The sequence below is a fragment of the Daktulosphaira vitifoliae genome, unplaced genomic scaffold, assembly GCF_025091365.1.
Source record: "Daktulosphaira vitifoliae isolate Bord-2020 unplaced genomic scaffold, ASM2509136v1 Scaffold_3, whole genome shotgun sequence".
In the NCBI taxonomy this organism is placed as follows: domain Eukaryota; kingdom Metazoa; phylum Arthropoda; class Insecta; order Hemiptera; family Phylloxeridae; genus Daktulosphaira; species Daktulosphaira vitifoliae.
Genome location: NW_026099574.1, coordinates 15,734,467 through 15,756,219, shown reverse-complemented (window position 1 = coordinate 15,756,219; position 21,753 = coordinate 15,734,467). Strand labels below are relative to the sequence as shown.

The window sequence follows — 21,753 nt, the reverse complement described above, 5'->3', positions numbered from 1 at the left end:
CTATTTATAGTTAGTAGAGCCTCGAAAGCCCGTTGTGTTTACTGCACACCGACCACTCCAATTTTAGTGCGCGCACATGCACTGGTCATGTCTTTTTTATCAAACTAGAAATTTGCATTATTATGTAGTTTAAACGAACTCGTACAAATTAAAAACATTTTGTAATTAAGTTACTGAAAATATCGAGTATTAAAAGTATGTTAACAATATTATATAAGCAAAACAAACATATTAATTATACAAAAATTCTATTTCAGTGTTTAATGAATGCAGTTTTCATTATAAATTTAATCTTTTCTATAAAAATTGTTTAATTATAACTGTAAAATCGTAAACTATAGTAGTATAAAATGAATAGGAATATCAGAAAAAAATCAAATTCTGCCTGTAAAAAATCTATTAAAAATGAGAATCCGGATGAAGAAATTAAAGTAAGTTTTAAATAAAAAATTTAACTATTAATCTATAAAATGTTCGTATTATATTAATTCTAAGATTACTTGAATATTTTACTATAATATTGATTTATAAAAATCCAATTTGTTTTTTTATATTATACAACAAATATTAAATTAAAATATTTATATATTTATAAATAGTAAATATCTTAAGTTTCATTCAAAATAAGGCAGATGATATTATCTATGGAGATAACATTTATAGTTCTTTTTTTCGAACAATATTTTCAGTAATAACATTCTTATTTTAATTAGTTCTTAAATTATATTATTCTAGTATGGTAATATTTTTATTTTCTAATGTCTACTTGCTTAAGATATTGCATTGAAAAATTGTATAATTCCTCATATTATATTATAAGTTTTATTGTTAATATATACTATCGTTTAACTTAATAAGTTAAGACATTTAATACCAGTGTATCAAAAAAATATATATATATATATAGGAGGGAAGTGGAAGGGAGATTTTGCATAGCATTAATACTCAGCAAGGTAAAGGTGTAATGACAAATAATATGCATAACAATATTATACATAAATATTATTGAAAGATTAAGTTATTATTATAACATCATCTTTAAAAATTAATTACTAATGTGGAGGCTTTAATAGAAATACACTGGCAACATGTAATATAAGTATTCAATAAAAATTTAATTTATGGAAAAGTAGCCATAACAATAACATTTATCAATGTTTTCATACTTTGTTGCACCAAAGATACAACAGAATGTTATTTGTATTACATTTTGTGGTCAAACGTACAAATTTATGGAAAAAAAAATTTTTCTATTAAATAATCAAACATTTAAATTTAGATTGATAACATTTTATATCACTATTGTTATAATTATTGACTTTATTAACAATAAATTAAACTATATTTGTAAAAATAAAATTATTGGAGTGCCGTGAAATTTTTAAAAAAACTGAAATAGGCCGCCAACTCAAAATAGTTATAGTTATTTAATCTAATTTAAGATTTTCATTTTTATTTAATAGAACTTAATTGGCACAATTCAACTAAACATGCTCGTGCAGCTTAAGATCAACGCCACAGTCAGTTGTGCTCATTTATCAGAGTTTTCATTGAAATTCCTATTAAAAAAGAAAATATGTAATCTCATATGAACAATACTTACTTTTTGTTGCTTATTTGTAAAACTTTGTTTAACTGAATTCAACTATAATCATGTAAATAATATTATGTAATATTTTTACATAATTGAAGTTAAAATATGTAAAAATAACCAACTAAACTGTAGGTTTATCTATGAAAATATTTTACAACCTTTTTAAACGTACACTGAGTTAAATAACGACTCGGCGTCGTCTAGAATTTGCCATTGTCTTACAGACATTTTAATGTGATCGACCCATTAAAAAAATGTGTGAATAAGTGATTAAATTATACTTAAAGATCTGTAACAGGAAGACAATTCAAGAAGGAAGGAAATTATTATTTTTAGACGATGTCTAAATATTTACTTGACTGACTTTATGTAGAAAGAGATCAAGAAATTTTATCACGTATTAATTTTCATTGACTTAGCGTTTTGTATGTCGACAAATGTCGTCAAGTCGTTAACTAACACGAATCAGCAAAAATGACTTCACGTACAATTTTTTTCCTCTAGGTTAATTATTCATTTAACTAAATTTTGTTTTCAAAGAATCTCTTTAACATCTATAAAAAGGCAGTGATTTGGCTACTTAGTGGCCACTGGGATGCCTTCCACAAGCAGATTCCGTCATTTTTTTTAGTATTTTAAGAAACAATTGAGTAATTCCTCGTATTATTATGTGTTATTATTCTAATATTTTATAAATCTTGTTTTTTTATATTCTGAGTGTACATTACACATAGTTATATTTATTGACCTTATTCATTTAAGTTTAATCAATATTTTAAAAATACGTTGAAAAAAAATGTCGAAATTTCCATATACTTGTATTGGAAACGTATACGATGTAAGAGAAACATTCATAAATAGTGATAAAAATGTTGTATTTTTGTACTAATTTTCGATACTTAATGTAAAAATTAAACTACTCGAGTGTAAAATTAACGTGTATACTAGAGATGTCATACAAACGAATGAGAATTTTCGGATAAGTTCCTACAGAGTAATAATCGTACGAACACTGATCAATAATTTTGCGAATGTCAAATTTAAATTCTTTATACCAATTGTGCATTTTTATAACGGTTGTTGGTTCTTAACCGACCAAATAACTGACTATAAAGATAGATGATTTTGAAAGCCGATTGGCCATCTCGACGATTGCGTACGCTGATCAAATTTCACACTCGCGCCTTAGTCCTCTGGGGGTTGTGGTCCGCAACATTCACACCTATAGTGTAGTTCTACAGTATTATAGGTGGGCGGAATAAATGTTAAAACCGACACTGCAAACTATACAAACCGTCACATAAATGCAATTCAGGCACAAAGTAGACAGTGTTAAGGAAGAAGAAGTATCAAAAGCATTGCGATGCTTTCATAGTTTCTACGTCTGCTGTTGAGCATCGACAATTCGTAGAACGATCATGAGTTATGGTTTCATCTAGCCGACTATAAAATTTGTGAAAATAGTGTATACTTCGCAGAATATTATGAGCAGCTTATTGCGGTTTTTAACGTGATGTATGAAGTACATTAAAAAAGATATATTATAACACTTGATTGGTATCTCATAATTTTGTGAATATATTTATAAAAAAATAGACTGCAGAGATTATATAATAACTGGATGTTAAGTTTTTGAGATGTTTATTGCATCGGTGAAGGAGTATCGCACACTATTTTACTGTGTAAAATCGCTGAGTGTATAACAAATACTTGATTGCGCGCGTCCTTCTCTCGGCTCTTCTTACCTTTACAGCGCGTTATCGTATCTTCAGGGTTTACAGTTACACATATGGTATTTCATTATTTCACCCGATATCCACATGACTATCGAACGTCGCGTCCTTTATGAGATACTCAATACCGCCAAAGTAACGGCAACTACTCGGAGAGAAAAATGAGAAATGCTTTTAATCAATCCATTGTGGATGACTTAGCGATAAATGACACAGCATCGAAATAAATATATTTCAACGGTATATTATCCACTTCCTTAAACCACATAAATAACAAGTTTATTAATCTTTTTTTTTATTAGTATGTAAACGCCTATTAAGAATATTATGTATCCGATTCTTTTTTTATCCTTAAAATCATTGTGCAAAACATAAGACCATTTAATTACGATTACTGTTGACTTTAAGCTGTGATTACAGCTATATTTCTTTTGAAATAGTTTACTTTTAAATTTTATTCTTATTTTACAGTGGTGTTTTAAAGGATATACGGCGTATACCTAGTTTTGACATTGAAAACTAACATGTACTACAAATTCGCAAGCATACCCTCTTATACCTTTAATCACAAAAAAATGATTACCGCTACTCCATTTGTATATTCAACATGTAATTTCTTTTTTTTTTTTTTGAACAATTTTTCTTTAAACTGTAGCAAGTAAATTAAAGAGATCATAACCGTCTTCGATTTGGTACTCGCGAATCTAATTGAACATATAGCCAATGTTTTTTTTTTTTATGAAAATATCACTGTTTTTATTGTGTTTATTACAATGATATCCTAACATCTTTTTGAATAATCACAAGAAACGTATATTGATATCTTGAGGTTAAATTTGAGAACAACTATGACGCAATTTATACTAGTTTAATAAGGAGAACAAAAAATATTCTAATGGATTGAAAATATACTATACGCATTTATTTAATTTTTCTTATTTTATAATGCAATGATTTTGGCATGCCTGAAATATATAGGAATGTTGCCAGCCCAATGTTAAACAAACATACAAGTCACTTATTATTGTTGGATAAATTGCTACACTCAGCTGTAATTTTCTTCTCTACGAAAAACGAACATCAACGTTAAATTATTAAATAGTGTATGATCGCCATATTAGCTTTTCGTTTTAAGCAATTGGATAAGTTAGAATTTTATTTTAATGTACCATAAATTCTATCGAACAAATTTTTTATACTCGTTAAATGATAATTATTATAGCGCTCGGCAGAGCACCAACCTATACTACTAAATCTATACTACTAGTGAATATTTACACGAAATAATTCGCCCAGTTTTTCTAACACCCGTAACTCTGTTACCTCTTAAAACAGGTTTTTTAAATTTTAAACATAGATTAGGCTTTTGCAGCTTAGAACATAGTAAATAATTTAACGCTTAATATTAAGTCATTTTAAAATGACTTAAATTAAAATGAATAGTGAAATTTTAAAGTTTTCATTTTTGCTACTGACTGATAGATTCATCATAAAAATTCTAAGACACTTACCGTCTTGATAGAAACGTTAATTTAACACACAGATAAATTTTGTAGTGTAAATTAAATAGAAAATTCTGAAAACTGTTTTTTTTATCTTAAAGTTCATGTAGGCAAGTGAGAGGAACAGGGCAGATGGTCGCCCGTTTTGAATTTTTAGTTGATCATGAACATTATGTATATTGCTGGTTTAAGCCAGTAAAAAAGAAGATATCTTCAACAAAAAATAACTTTAAAAAGGACCAAGTTCTAACTCCCTCTCACCTAACAATTTCCGCTTATTAAAGTACAAATAATTACATTGTGGTCAATTTTGCTTTTCTTTAGTTCATAAACTTCAACCCTACTTCCATGAACAGCATTGTTTATTTATTTATATTGCTTATTTAAAAAATGGTCAAGTATTAAGCAATTTTGATCATCGAAGTAGGATTAAAATTTGTGAGCTTAAGAAAGAACAAACATGGCAGCAGTGTAGAAACCGTCTCTTTGATAAGCAAACTTTTTTAGAAGAGAGGGGGTTAAAATTTAGCTCTTTTTCAAAGTTAAGTATTTGCTGAAGATCTTATGTACTCTTTATCACATAACGTGTTGAAAAAGATTTTAGCATGCTTTTTACAAGTACTAGTATAAACTTTTACATGACTATGGTCATTTAGTACCTGAGAAAAATTTATTTGTAGTAATAAGACAAGCTTATATTTAAAGGATGGTATTGAAAGACTTTAAAGATATTATATAGAAATAAAAAATTTAAATAATTCAATCTTTATAAACTGCATTAGCAACGTGGTCAGAAAATTGATAATAAAATTTAATTTACTTATAATTGTTTTTTTCCTTTAGGAGTACGTTAAAACTACTATGAACGAAATGCTTGGATGGTACGGCTATGATAAAATAAATTCTAAAGACTGCTCTTTACAAAGTGTTAATCTAGTCAAAATGAAAAAAATATATAGAAGTCGATCGGGGAGCACAGAACCAGATACATCGTCAGATGAATATGTCAGTCCACAATCTCCTAGCACGATATCGAGTAAGCTTTTAAATTAAATTAGTTATAAATGTTTTATACGTTGTTTAATGTAAATATCTACAGTACTATGTTGATGAAACTATTAACTGATAAGTTATAAAAATAATTAGTATAATTTTCCTGAAATGTGTCTTGCGGTAATGATGGTAACATTGTACCCTAAATAGGTATACACGTTTTTAAAAATTCTTTATTTCGAAACACTTTATTAACAATTAATATTTTTATTTTACAATTATTTTAAATAATTGTAAAATCTCGGTTAATTTTACCTATTCAAACGCAATAAACGTTGTTAAATATTCAAGTTGTATGATACATAATACACGAGTGTATTAAGGGATATTTTAGCAACACATATTTTTAAACTTAAAATATAATACGTATTGATTTGTTATGAAACCAAAATGTGTAAAATGATATTCGAATTTTATTTATATTTTGGTCTGATAATTTTTTTAGAAAGTGGTATTATTTACAAAAAAAAAATACTTAGCACGAAAACATAACAAATCAACTACCGAACATCATTCTATCATTTCAAGTTTAAACTAATAAAAAAAACAAAGCAGTTTCATTTTATGTTTTCTTATTATTTATTTAAATTTTTAAGCTTATTAGTTACTAATAGTAAATAAACAGTGGAACGGTGTGGCCCAGTCGGTACGCGGCAGTGCTTGACGCGCACTGTCTCGGGTTCGAAACTCGGTCACGGGCGGCTTCATTTGGCCAACGACGAGAGATCAGTTCGGTAATTGGAGTCGCCATCCCACTCTCAGGCGATGTTCTAACTACCCCTCCCGGAGAATGAATGGTTAAGAAAACCTTCTCCTGGGGGGAGGTCGCTATGGCCCTTAATGGGCTAATAAAAGCAATAAAAAAATAGTATATATACACATGTATAGTGAAATATTTTTTATAACCAAACATAAACATCATTTGAAAAGTAAAAGTAATAGTTCAAATAGTTTATACACATCTGAACTTATGATTAAACTGTTCAAATAGCATACATCTTAAATCTAAATAGTAGCGTTGGCTTAAAAAATCCACTCTTTTTTATTGTCAACAATCTTATCATTCATCATATCAAGAAAGTTGACTGGAATTTTAAGAAGATATACAGAGTGGCCCACCATATTTGAAAAATCTAATGACTTTTACCTACTAAATATTTAGCATTATTTTTTAAATTTTTATTATTAAACTTTAGGAATATGAAGTATAATCAGAAATAACTTTTGTTTGAAATATTTTTTAAAATTGTTTTTTTAAATTTAGTTTATGAAAAATGTTAAAAAAATATATTATCTCTTTGTGTAGATATTCAGAACAAATTCAATAAAATAATATCTTATCAATGTTTTGTAGTTAAATCTCTACAGCATTTTAAAGTAATTCAACTTCAACATTTTCACGTTTATTTTACAGTATTAAAAGTTGGTTTATTTATTTAAGAAAAAAAATAAAGAATAGAAGTTAAAATTATGGAATGTTCATGGGAAAAGTTACATATCTACAATACATGTATAACACAGAATCTATCCCAGATAGTAATTTAAAAACTAATGTTATAAAAATATTATTTTTAAAAAATGCAATCAGAAATTCTATAATATTAAGTAAAACTAGACTTTTACATTTTTCGCAAATTATTATTTTTTTAAATAAATAAAAAAAATATATTACTTTTGGTAATTTTTTCGAAGTCTTAAAGTATAATAATAATTTAAAAAAATAACTCGAAATATTCAGTAAATCAAAAGTTATTAGATTTATCAAAACATAGTAGACCACCTCGTAGTTATCTTCTTAAAAAGACACAATTTACAGCCTACGGATATCTATAGTTATAACCACACCTTTTTTACACTTGTAATTCAGCTTAATATCATAAACAATTCATGTTGACCCAGAATTGGGAATAGAAATTTACAAACTCTCGTTATACCTGTTTTATAAGTAAATTTTACTCACTTCCTGAAGATTTAAGTTTTATAAATTTTGAATTGATGAAAAGAAAAATATCTACCTAAAAATATTATTATAGTTGGGTCGATTTCAACTCAAGTCATATTCAAATCAAAGTAAAACATCTAATAGATAAGAACAGATTGTTTAAATAGCAGACTGCAGTTATCCGTCTCCGATCACATGTGGTCAGCTATTTTTGTCATCGACTGAAAATATCCTTGTTTGCCGGTAGGGTGTAGTGATAATAATAACAGAAGCGTATAAGACGAACCGACAACGCGCACAGTATACTGCGTCCGCCTGTAGTCCCTTCTTTGATCTACTGTGCTCTATGATTTAGGACTGCTGTTCTGAAACCGTAACATAATATTGTTGGACAGTGCTGCGTACTTTAACGTCACAGTAGCAAAGTATAATAAGTGGAAATACAACACCACCCGCCATGCACAGCAACGGGGAGGTTGACGAAAAATCTTGAAATAAAGTTTCGACTTACGTTGTTTAGTATTCTATTTAAAAATTAATAAAAACTAACTAATATACTTGATATGGAACTTTAAAACGATGTAAGTAACAGAATAATATTGGTTTGGTTAATTTCAATAGAAAACAAATTATAGTTAACCAGTAAATGTTAAGGTATAGCATTCTTTGTTGTGGTCACGAAATTAAATATTTAAAGTAGAATTGATTTAGCATTTAATTCTAAATGTTTAATTGAGGTAAATTTTTGTTTTAAGGTTCTCCGACCGAACAAATGCTGTGTGGGTGGTGCGACAAAACAATAGCTTCAAAAGCTTTTACATTCTGCACGAATGAGCCTAATAATGAAAAAGTATTCTGTTCCGAACAATGTTTTTCGCAATACCGACGGGCGAACTTCAAACGAAATAAGACATGTGATTGGTGTAGACATCTAAGGCATACAGTGAATTGTGTAGACTTCCAAGACGGCGACCATCAGCTCCAATTCTGCAGGTGACAAACGTAAAGAGTTTTTGATTTGCTCTCGTTCGCTATTTAAAGTTCAAAAATTAATAGTCTTGTTTTTATATTTTTCAGTGACAAATGTCTGAATCAATATAAAATGAATATTTTTTGCAAGGAAACCCAAGCACAGTTAGAATTACATCCACACCTGCAAAATACCTCAATGCCTGAAAATTTATGCAAGTCGTTAGAACCTAGTTTACCACTTATTACACCTGACCTGTGGCTAAGAGACTGTCATTCACCACCCAACCAATCACAGTCGCCGCAAAGTTCTTATTCTCCTCTTACGCCAGTAGTAACTACTCAATTGCGTGTCTCCAATAAGTTGTTTGACCGTCCCACTCGTAAGCGCAAACGACAAACGCCAATTGAAGAAGTAACGCCGCCACCTGTGTACTCGCATTGTCAAAATCATGCTCCATTATACTACTCATCTCCTATGTGCCAACCTCCAGCATTTTCCCAATCGCATCCAATAGGAAACAACTCAACCAATACGTCAAATAATGAACAACCACCATCACAACCTCCTCCGACAATTTACCCATTGACAATGCAACCATCAATATTACCACCTCCAATGATTCTAGTACCATATCCAATTATGCTACCAATTCCAATACCGATACCAATACCTATACCATTACCATTTCTCCAAAAAGAAACTGAAAACACCAACAATGATGTTAAAGACGAAAATAAATCATAAATATGTTTAAAAAATACGTAGTATATTTTACGCTATTAAAGTAACCAAAAACAGCAAAATAAAGGGGGAAAGGTTCAATGCCTACAGAGCATAATTTCTATAGATTTAAATACACTGAATTAAAAAAAAAAAAATCATTATTAAAAAGTATTCATTAAATTCTATAACATGCTACGTGCTTAGGCAAAATATATAGAAACTCAAATGAATTATAGATCAGAACATAGAAAAAGAAAGTTCAAAGATAACTCATATATATATATTTATTATTAAAAATGTCAACAGTCTTCATTGATTAACAGAGAAAATATGTACAAATTTACATTATTAGTATAATATATGAATTCGTTATATGATAAATTAATTTTTTAACATCCCCTTCATTTCCATCACCTGAAATATTTGACTTTTCAAATATCTATTTAATTTTAGTATAACTAAAGTAGTAAAATAATTTAAATTCAAAAAATTAAATACAAATATATCATAACTCGTACAAAGATTTACTTCTTTTAATTATTATCCGTACACAAGATTTAGATCCTGGTCGACTTAAAATTATTGTAATATATATTATCTAAAATTAATTGGAATGCATATTAATAAAAAAAGTATGTAAAATCAAACTATTATAACAATAATGAATCAAATCAAATTTACATAAATTTTCTGCTTTATATTATGTTAAATGAAAAAAATTGTCACCAATTATCTACTACAAATATCAATACATATTCCAAGATATGAAATGTCCAAAATAAATTAGCTATTAGCAACAAAACATTTGGAAAGTTTATTGGGGTGCTTTAAAAATCACACAAAATTAAAAAATCCTCTAGTGTGCAATATAAGCACCTACTGTTCACATTGTATGTTTTTTTATTGCCCGGCAAATATTAAAGATTTTACTGAGTACAATTAAAATATATATATATAATTAATGAACTAAATTTAATATTATAAAAATGAATATTGGATCATGTGTGGTGGCCTAGTTAGCGTTTATACAATTCTCTATAGTCAGTAACATAACTTAAGTGTTATTCTGGAAAAGATGATACATACAAGAAAATTTTTACTACTTCCTTTATATGAAAAAAAGACATCTTCGCTATATAATTTCTTTCCTATAATGAAATATTAACTCTAGTCTCCTGTGATTACGTTGCTGTACAATTATTACATTTGAATATTATTTGTACCTGAGTACATATACCAAAGATAATAAAAAGATAAAATATATTAAAAATAAATCTAATTAAAAAACTTCTACTAATCATGGATATAAAAATTGTAAAAATATTAACATTGTATGAAAAAATAAGCAAACATAAAAAGAAAGTGATTTTTTCTTTTAATACAGAATAACTATTACAAACCTAATTTTTTAAAGCAAGACTTTTCTTTAAATCATCGCTAGGGCTAGAAATAATATAAATAAAATTTTGCCAATACAAATTTTCATTATTTGACTTGAAAACGAATGCATTGTAACCGAGGTTATAGTTTTGGAGAGTTTATCCACCTTAATAGTAAACATTTTTTTACACTATTATATAATTCAATAACAATGTTGCAAAAACTTGGATGCCTTCCAAACGACTCAAATAAATTTATAAATTTTATAATTTCTATTCCTACTCGTGGCTTACTCAAATACACTCTAGCTTAAATAATAGACACTTACAGGTATTTTCAAAGTGTCCTTAAAAAATTAACAAATTTTTAATACAGAGTATAAAAACTTGATATAATTAGCATAGCAATGATCACATATATAACAATTAAGTCTTCCACACTTGATTTAAAATATAAACTATATTAATTTGATATATATATCAAATATTGAAAATAATAAAATTTTAAGTTACCAAAATTATTAAACTGAAATTTTTATTTTTATAAGTTAAACTATATTTATTACGTACCAATAGTTTTTAACTAATTAAAATAAAACTTATATAGGGAAACAAAACTAGTCTTCAAAAATGTTATGCTTCGCATTTCATCGTGTTATATTAAAGGTTCTAAAAATTGATCTTTATTTTCTTTTAAATAAATCTCTTTGAGTAAATTTATGAGAAAATTACATATTTTACTCGTTTATTTATGACGCACCAAATACAAAAATCAAAACAATTTACCGACTGATTATATGCTTCATTATAATTTACCATCGAAAATTACTATCAAAAAACTATCAGTTTTAAACGTTATAAATAACAAGAAAAAAATCTTTCTATTAAAATGCAATATCTGAATTTACAACTCTCATTCAAATTTATTAAACAGTATTAAATAACATTTTCACATTAATTCATATTGATATACTGAGAACGTATTGTCTCTTTTCTACTTGAATTTATTATACCATGGTTACCTCAAATGTCTAACCAGCTAACATACAGCCATAACCACTGCACAGAATAATTTTAAGTCCGAGCAATCATAGAAGCGAGTTGTATGCTATCAGAAGACGTGTTTATATTCTATCATATTGTTGTTATTTCAATGGCCGTTGGATAGATTAGTAACAGTAATCAACCGACAGTCGATCGTGATATAGTATAAAAGAAATCTAGCCCATAGCTGAAAAAACCGTCAGCCAAGATACAAAAAACTTTCGACATGGTTCTTCAGAAGTAAGTTCGATTAAAATCATTATTTTGTATTTGTTTATATCGTCACAATATCACTAATTATTCTACTTGTCGTTTATGAATTGTGTTGAAACTCAAAAATGACAAATCGAACAAATAGAGCTATAGATTATTACAATGATTATATTGATTGTACACAAAATTTACCTTTGGATGTGCAACGCCATGTGACTCATATGCGTGAATGCGATTTAGAGTACCAAGAAATGTTATCTAAGATACATGAACTTACCCGAAATTTTGATGGAACAGCATCATCATTAAATCCTGGAAAATTAACTAAATTATTAGTTACTGGCCTAAATTTAGGAGACAAGAAAGTTCAAACAGTCCAACAAATATCTGATTTAGTTGATGATAAAGTAAGGCGTTTAGAAATAGGTAGGAAGTTTTTAACCTCGGTGAAAGAGTCTGATGCTCCTAAATTAAATTTAAAAGAAAAATCCGACAGTGGAAGTTGTTCAAAAGAACGTAATATACCAAATGCTACTTCAACTTCTGTTACCAAAGAATTAAAAAAACGCAATACTGATAATGATAGTAATGAATCTAATAATGAAGTAAAAATTACTAAACGGCCGCGCCGAAATAGAACAGATGAACCTGATTACAAAGAAATTCCTGATGATATAGTTGCTCTATCAGTGTTGCAGCATACTCACACACCATTACCAAGAGCTACTGCAACTGCACAAATTCAATCTCAAGTATCACTGAAAAAATCTAATCAAAAAACTGATACTAAAACTAAAAAGAAAGGGAAGTATAAAAAGCAACAAAAAGACAATTCACCTTCATTAGATGATGATGATGATATTGCTGTTGATCCAGATGAACCAACTTATTGTTTATGTGATCAAATATCTTATGGAGAAATGATATGTTGTGACAATGATTTATGCCCTATTGAATGGTTTCATTTCTCATGTGTCTCACTTTCAACTAAACCTAAAGGAAAATGGTTTTGCCCTAAGTGTCGAGGTGATAGACCTAATGTAATGAAACCTAAAGCTCAATTTCTTAAGGAATTAGAGAGATATAACAAGGAAAAAGAAGATAAAGCCTAAAATTTTGTTGAATATTCTAACAATCTACTTAATTAAGGTCTCATTTGTTTGTAAAAATTACATGTATATAAATTTGCCTATATGTTATATATAAAAAATACGTATCTTTGAATATTTACTTAACAAAAGTATTTATACCAATGCATGCAATTTTTTTTACTTTTATTTAGACAATTTTTATCTTTTTTTTAATATACATTAATGTAATTTTATATATGTATTTTTTTCTATGATTATTATTATTTTAATTATTATTTCTTGATGTGAATTAATATTTCTGAAAATATTTTAACTATAAAATTATATTACTGTTCTTAAATATATATATTATTACGTATTAATTTATCAATTATAATTTAATATACATGTATATATACATACACATACACATATATGTGTATTGTAAAAAAAAAAATAACAGTATTTTAGTATTTTTACACCAAACTGTTTGTAGACCATTAATTAATATTCTATCATTATTGTTATTGTTATTGTTGTTGTTGTTGTTTGTTAAGATTTTGTTTAATGATATATAGCAATATTTTTCTTTTAAACTCTTCTTCTTGTTAGAATGGAATGCAGTGACGTCTCAGATTATGTTGAGCTTGGCCAATTGGCTGGTGTCAGAATTGTACCAAATGTTGTGAAGTATGTTAAAATATTAGTATGGTAGATGTGACATGGAAAAATCATCAATCTTAATCTTAATTTAAAAAATAGCATGGTTCTTATCTAGTTTTGAAAATACTTATTTTTTATTTTATTATTCAAAAATGAATTTCCTTTAAAAATAATAAAGATTGTTGATTTTCTCAAACAACACATCAATTTTTGTTCAAAATTTGTAATCAAAGTTTTTATTTAATTTTCAGTGCAATGCTAGAACTGTTAAATCTAGGATATTCTCCATCATCTATCAGAAAAGTTTGTCGTGAAATTGCTAAGTATAAAAGTCGACATGAAAGATCTGGAGTTCACAGTTCCAATTCCAAATGAAATTACAATTTTTATATAAATATATGTATTTAATTTTCTTTTATGTATTTAATAATCTTTTTTGACTATGTATTATAATTAAATACAATCTACTTGTGAATAATCTATTATTTTCATCAAGATTTAAAACCAATTTTTTTTTTAAATTAGTTTTCTCCTCATTATGAGTCAGATAATTATTAATTTCTATTATGATGACAAGAATTAAAGTAATTTAAATTGTTGCTCATAATTATGTTTAATACATAGATGCGGTAATTTGTATGCTAGTTTCTATATAAAGGGTTTCTTGCAACAAGATAGTTCTGTTAATAAAGTATTTGTAAATATTGAGTAAAAATAGTTTTAATTTAATAACAGAAAAATTTATTTGCAAGTAATAGTTGTCAAGTAATTTAACTAATAAAACTACACATCGTCGGTATAGGATTAGTGAAATATAAAATAAGGAAAACAAAAAAAAATTTTATTTACACTGAACTATCCAATTTTTTGTTATAGAATCGAGTATTAAAATAATATAAATTTATTTAAAGTACTATTTATGTTATAAACTTAAAAAATAATGAGATTAAATTATTTGCTTAAATAGAATTTTTTATTTTGGTTGACATGTTCCATTACTCCTAAAGCGTCATTTTTTTTTTTTAATTCTAACATTTGAAAGTATAGAGCTGTCTTCTTTTTTAAGTAAAACCTTCAATTAATATATAGTAAGTTAGTATGATAGTTCAGTGATTATATGTTTAATGTTGACTAATATATATTTTTATATAGTCTGTGTTTATATTATTACTTGAAATCAGTTTTAAGTTTAAAATTTCTTTGTAAAAATATTTAATTTTACTTAGTTTAAGACGAATCTTGGTAGAAAAATTAAAAAATTCATAACCATTCCATGATATTTCTTAGCCTAACACTAAAAAAATTCTCATTTCGCAATTGACACCATAAATCCTAAAATTCTACAAAAAAAAAAAACGTGGAAAATTTTAAAATTTGACTCATGATAAATAATTATTGAAATCATTATGTGTGCAATTTTATGGGGATTGTTAAGTGCTTTCGATAGTTCTTATAGCTCCCATCTTCAAAACAAAAATATTAAAAAATGATTTTATAATTTTTTTTTTCATAAAGGGGATACCAAATTTAACCCACAAAAATTGTCTAAATTAATATAATATTATTCATCAATTTTAAGATATTGATTAAAATTGTATTTAAGTCACTTTACAGGCTTGTCTCCAGATTTAACTTGCTTTACAAATGCGTGCTGGTGCATTACAATTATTAAAAATATATTTTAATTTTATAAAAACTTATTTGATTTATATTACAGATGGCTCTGTAGTAATAAAAGTTTGTGATATGTTGACGGTACATGATAATATAATCATGTTTTTATTTAAAAATAAGTCGGTTTTGTTTATTCGATGGTTTCTTAATAATGGTTATTGAATACTAAAGTGTATGAAAAGAGTTCTTTTTTATGTTTTAAAAAATTGGAAATTTATTTATATAACATTTATTCTATTCTAAAATCATTAATAATTTTGTATTAAAAGTAATTTAAAATGAGAGGTGACGTTAAGCCAGAATCATGTATCAAGAGTAGAGATAACTTGTACAGACTTATAATTAGGTAAAATTAATTTTATTGATCTAAATTTATAAATATTTAAACATATTTTTTTTATAGTCAGTTATTTTATGATGGTCATTCAACAGTTGCTTCAAGTTTAGCAGCATTAGTTAATGCTGATCCTCCTTGTTCACCATCAGACAGGTTAATGAGTGTAGTAGCTAAAGGTCTGCAGCATGAAACTGACAGGCAAAAAGAGTCTGAAGAAGTATTTCATTTAAATCCTATTCAACAAATGTTAATTGGTCCAGGAATTGGTAAGTTTATTTGTTTGATTGAAGTTATTTTTTCCTTTATTGATAATATTAAAAATTAACAGTCAAAAAAAAATTTCACTATGTATAAAATTTTATGATTAGTAAAAATTTATTATCTCGGATTGACTGTGTTACAATAGAATATTAAAAAATACAAATTTACAAATACTCTAGTTTTAGTTATAGAGGTGGGTGAGAACTGTCCATGCACTCAACAATATAGTTCCATTGTGTGCACCTTCTACTAAATTATATTAATTCGGTTTCTTTACATAAATTTATACACAAAAGTGTTGTTGCCATTGTTGAATACCTAAGACTATATTTAAGATGTCATACTAAGTCGCACCTTAATATATTTTCAAATAGTCCTGTCACTAGCAAAATTAAATATCTCTTTGGATTTTATATTTTTAATATCTTCTTTTCTGTAAAAATATTTTCCCAAATGTTTATATCTTAATGTGGCCAAGATGAAACATTTACCCTCAATGTGGAATGAATCTTCCTAGGCTGTTTCAAACTTCCTACACAGTAGTGATTCTGTCTTTCCTGTGTAAAAATGTTTAAGCAGATGACCAAGTCCTGTCAATAGTCGAGTTATAGTGCTTATTTGATATCTAGTCATATTATTAACATTTCTCAGTAGTAGAATGGGAATCTTGATAAAAATTCTTGATTTTCTGGGTAACACAATACAATTTCCTGTGTTGTTTTCTACAACAGTTTTCGGCTAGTACTTTAAAGGATTGCTCTACGAGTCCCACCACTGGTTTTGGTCCATCACGGGTGTTTTCCTTTACTCATTAAAAATGTAGTGCAAATTGTAAATATAAGATGCTCTTCTTATAGTAAGAGAAACTTTTTTATATAAATATCGTAAGAACCTCCCCAACGTCATGACTTTAAAACTGGTTTTTCATAATTTCTTATAAATGACCATTTACTAAATAATGAAATTATAAGTAAAAAACACATTACTAAATTAATATATACAATGTTTTTTCTATCGTATTTAATAATCTATGATGTTTATAATATTTGATGTTGTTGGTTCTAATTAATTTAAAGAATTAATATAATCATCAGAATTTATAATTAGTCTATTTTTTGAGTTTCATGATATATTAATTTATAATAGTTATAATTAGATCATGATTGTAAGTAAAACTAACAAACAGCCCTTTTATTCTAAATTCCAATATTTTTATTATAATAGCATTAATTAATATCTACTTTTGTTATTTCAAATAAAATTTATTCATATTCTGTTTAAATTAACTGTATGTTTTCATAGTAATATCATTTATAATAACAGTACATTTTTGTACACATTTTATATTTATTAATATTTTATTATCTATATTTTCTTTTCTTAGATTTAGAATTTGAAACAAATGTTAGCTGCTCTGCTCCTGAACCTGCATTGTACGAAACTGTTTATGTTACTTCACACAAAGGAGCATGTAGGGCTGGAGCATTTAGTCCAGATGGACAATTAATTGCTACTGGTAGCAATGATGCTTCAATAAAAGTAAATATTATTATTTTACCTATTTCAAATTAGAGTATTTTATCAAGAAGAATTTTTAGTAATTAGTGTAAATTGTCAGTTTTCAAATGAAAATAAACTACTATTTTATATATAGTAATAAATTAAATAAATCCTAAATATAAAAGTTTTAATCAAAATAATCTCACTTTTTATAAATCTATGAAAACAGGCTTTAAATTTACTAAAAATATTCTTTTAGTTTTTATGTGTTCAAAATATGATTAATTTTTTTTTTTTAATGTAGATTTTAGATGTAGAAAGAATGTTAGCAAAAGCTCATGACATTGGTAGTACTGATAATCAAGAAGGACAAGGACATCCTGTAATTCGTACATTGTATGATCATTTAGAAGAGGTTACTTGCCTAGAATTTCATCCCAATAAACCAATTTTAGCTTCAGGAAGTAAAGATTGTCATGTTAAACTATTTGACTATTCAAAAACATCTGTGAAAAAAGCATTTAAAACTATAAATGTAAGAAGATTTTTAATTATTTATCTTCAAATATCAATAAACTTATATTATGTATTAAAAAAATATTATTTTTGTAGGATGTTGAACCAATCACTTGTTTAAGCTTTCATCCTCAAGGCGATTTTTTAGTTATGGGTACAAATAGCCCAGTTATAAGATTATACGATATAAACACTGTTCAATGCTATGTATGCTCACTCCCAAGTCATCAGCATACAGGACCTCTTACATCTATTAAGTATATTGAAATGTAACTATATTAAGTGAACTAGCTATTTAATGGTAATTATTAATTATCAGATATGAACCAAGTGCTAGATACTTTGTATCTGCTAGCAGAGATGGCTCAATAAAATTATGGGATGCAGTATCAAATAAATGTGTGAATACTTTTGAAAAGGCTCATGACGGAAGTCAAGTTTGTTCTGTTACATTTTCAAGAAATGGAAAAGTAATATAAAATATTATTTCTTAGTTCATTTTTTTTTTTTAATTTATTCTTTTTACTGGATCTCAAAAATATTTGTTATAATTTAAGTTTGTTATATAAATTTATCACTTTTTATTTTTACTAGTATATTTTATCATCAGGAAAAGATTCTTTAGTAAAGCTTTGGGAACTTTCAACGAGTAGATGTTTAATTGCTTATACTGGTGCTGGAACAACAGGTATCAAACCATAAATTTTTTTTATCATATTCTATTAGTGTTCTTTTTAAGGTAAACAAGAACATCGAACACAAGCCTTATTTAATCACACTGAAGAATATGTCATGTTTCCCGATGAAGCTACCACATCATTGTGTGCATGGAATGCTCGTAATGCATCTCGTCAGCAACTACTATCACTTGGTAGATATTCAACTTTTTCATTAAACTTATTTAAACTTAGCAAATTTAATTTAATTTATATATTCAAGGTCATAATGGTCCAATTAGAGCTATAGTACACTCACCTAATTCAGCAGCATTTTTAACTTGTTCAGATGACTTCAGAGCTCGTTTTTGGTACAGAAAACATTTACTTGGAGCATAAATATAATGTCAAATCTCACATAATATAAAAAACCTATAAGCTTTATCATCTTGAAAACTACCTTATAAATTTAGCTGTATGAGTTAATGTAATTAATTATTAATTGAAATAATTTTATTATTTTCTGTTTTATATTTGCTGAATAAAATTCTAAAATTTTTTATTGTTTTTGTATGTTGTTATATTCATAAATGTTTGTAATAACATTTTATGTTCAATATCATCAGTGTCTTAATTGCGAAATTAAATTAAAGATACATTAGTATAATTTATTATACTACATTAAAACATAGATGTAAATACATTAAAGTGCATATCGCTATACTTTTTATACAATCATTCTATTTTTAAGTTGACAAGAAATATACCATCAAATTAATAACTTTAAATGAATTTATCAGTTAAATCCATTAACTAATGATACATTAGGTTAAAATATGAAAATATTTCAAAATTATATAACTAAGGCCTCTGTAAAGATATCCATATTACATTTCAATATTTAATATTTTATAGCAAATGTCAATTTTTATTATTAAAGTTTATAAATAAAACCTAGATAACTCCTAAATTATAACATTATATTAAATTAGTTATCAATAACTATTATACATAATAAACATTTTTTAGCTTCATTGCAAAATTAGAAAAGTATTAATTTTTTCATGTTGGTAAAGTGAACCCTAAAAAGCGATCAATAATATTATCGTATAAGGGCTGTATTGAAGAATTGATCAATGTATCAAATAAATTAAAAGTTTTTGTTGATGTACTGTTAATAATATTGTGCGGGCCTGATAACTTGATAATGATATATTAATCAATAATATTGATTTGTTAGTAGTTAGCTCAGGGGCATAATTTGGGGAGGGTCAAGGTGTGCAACCGCATCCCTTACTTTAAAAACAGTCCTAATTGGCCTGCATTAATAATGCACCAATTTTTTGAAATCGACCTTCGGAATGTAAGCCTCTTTGGGCCGTTATCATAAGTAGGACACTGGTTCCGGTAGGGGTACCAGGCTACGCCGGGCACGATAAGTGTTTTGCAGAAAAAATATTACATCAGAATCAATATAACAAAAATATATTAAAAATGTTTTTATTAAAATCATGAAAATTCAAAAAGAGAATATAGTAAAATGTATTGAGTATAAGGTTGACGTTTGTTAATGAGGTATTCCCTTTAGGCTTATTCAAAAATTATTTTAGGAGGGTATTTAATATTTTTTACTTTGTTAAACATGTTTAAACATGAATTTTTTTTGCTAAAAATCAAAGTAATGATGAAAAAAAAGGACATTAGGTCCTTATTTATTAGAAGTTGCCTAAAAAAATATTGATAGCGCTGGTTCAAGGGGGGCCTTATCTCCCTTAAATACACCCCTGGTATACACAAAAATTATTAATATTCCAATTATAATAATTGTGTTTATATTATAGAATAATTACAAAAAAATTTAGCAGGTTATTATATGTGAGACTGTAAAAAATCTAATTTTGATAAAAATATTGGTAACTGCGATTTAACGTTGGACAGCATAATTGTCATAGATGAATTCAAATTTAAACGATAAACTAATAGACTCATATATCATTTATGAGAAAAAAAAGATTATTAATAATGTACTGTTCTGATAAACATAAACTGATAAAGTAGAAACTTATATAATCATAACCGTTATAAAATTTATATGTAACATATAATATTTCTCGATAAAATATAGTGCTATGTGCAAATACAAATTAATGTCCTAATAAAAATACATATTACACCATATAATTAAGGTTCAGAATAAACGTATGAGCAGAAATGAGTCAATGCGCGTGGATTATAAAAAAAAAAAAATTTTATCATATCTCAGGAATGTCATTGGGCGGGTCTGGTGACAATTTCAAACCTAAAGTCGTAAAACGCTGGCGTCAGGGAGCGTTTTTCTCGAAAACGGTCGAAATTTTAAAACGCTCGCGGTCGAGCGGCAAAAATTTTCCGACCTTCGCCAATAATTTTCCCGGAGTCTGATGACCGAGTTCTTTCGTTGAAAAAAAAAAAGTTTGAAAATCCGAGCACGCTAAGTAATGTTCCCAGAAAAGCGTTTTTTTCTTTGTTCTATTATATAATAAGATATAGAAGGGTGTTCAGTAAGTAAGGAAATGAGTCTCTATTCTTATTATTCTTATTATTTGTAATAATGTACCTGTTTCCTTACTTACTGAACACTCTGTATAATGATAAAATTTTGTAACAAAAAAAAACTTATTTCTTCATAATAAAAAGTAATTTGAAAATATTTGATTATCGTTAAGAGATATAGCTATTATCTATATATTTTTTATATTAATATAATTATCTGATTTGGTTGGTATACCATAGTCTGATTTTACAACAATGGTAACATAACGATATTCATGAAAATAAAAAAAAATACAAAACCCAGAATTTTAATACAAAAATAGCACAATAGAAGAAAATCTATATTTCGATTTTTTTATTCATAGTAAAGTATATAATATGAGATTTT

General features: G+C 26.8%; 3 protein-coding genes across 4 annotated transcripts; all 3 read left to right on the top strand.

Moving 5' to 3' along the window:
- The first annotated feature begins 37 nt into the window (after positions 1 to 37).
- LOC126901869 (sine oculis-binding protein homolog B) lies at positions 38 to 9,750 on the top strand. Its single transcript, XM_050678745.1, has 5 exons — positions 38 to 195; positions 258 to 431; positions 5,673 to 5,865; positions 8,580 to 8,817; positions 8,902 to 9,750. Exons 2-5 carry the CDS (start codon positions 351 to 353, stop codon positions 9,539 to 9,541), a joined length of 1,152 nt encoding a protein of 383 aa, XP_050534702.1. The 5' UTR covers positions 38 to 195; positions 258 to 350; the 3' UTR covers positions 9,542 to 9,750.
- Positions 9,751 to 11,941: 2,191 nt separating this feature from the next.
- On the top strand, positions 11,942 to 14,367 carry LOC126901871 (inhibitor of growth protein 1-like). 2 transcript variants are annotated; one of them, XR_007703138.1, is made up of 3 exons: positions 11,978 to 12,183; positions 13,839 to 13,916; positions 14,141 to 14,367. XR_007703138.1 is itself a non-coding variant. In XM_050678750.1 (2 exons), the coding sequence occupies exons 1-2, from the start codon at positions 12,170 to 12,172 to the stop codon at positions 13,266 to 13,268; spliced, it is 981 nt and encodes a 326-aa protein (XP_050534707.1). In that variant the 5' UTR covers positions 11,942 to 12,169; the 3' UTR covers positions 13,269 to 13,271. The 2 variants fall into 2 exon arrangements, 1 of the variants encoding a protein (XP_050534707.1); XM_050678750.1 differs by lacking the exons at positions 13,839 to 13,916; positions 14,141 to 14,367 and adding an exon at positions 12,302 to 13,271 and having other exon boundaries at positions 11,942 to 12,183.
- A 1,303-nt stretch (positions 14,368 to 15,670) lies between these two features.
- Positions 15,671 to 19,395, top strand: LOC126901867 (cleavage stimulation factor subunit 1). The gene is made up of 9 exons (XM_050678737.1): positions 15,671 to 15,909; positions 15,967 to 16,166; positions 17,546 to 17,700; positions 17,966 to 18,196; positions 18,274 to 18,434; positions 18,497 to 18,647; positions 18,772 to 18,865; positions 18,917 to 19,048; positions 19,117 to 19,395. Exons 1-9 carry the CDS (start codon positions 15,842 to 15,844, stop codon positions 19,230 to 19,232), a joined length of 1,308 nt encoding a protein of 435 aa, XP_050534694.1. The 5' UTR covers positions 15,671 to 15,841; the 3' UTR covers positions 19,233 to 19,395.
- Positions 19,396 to 21,753: the final 2,358 nt, after the last annotated feature.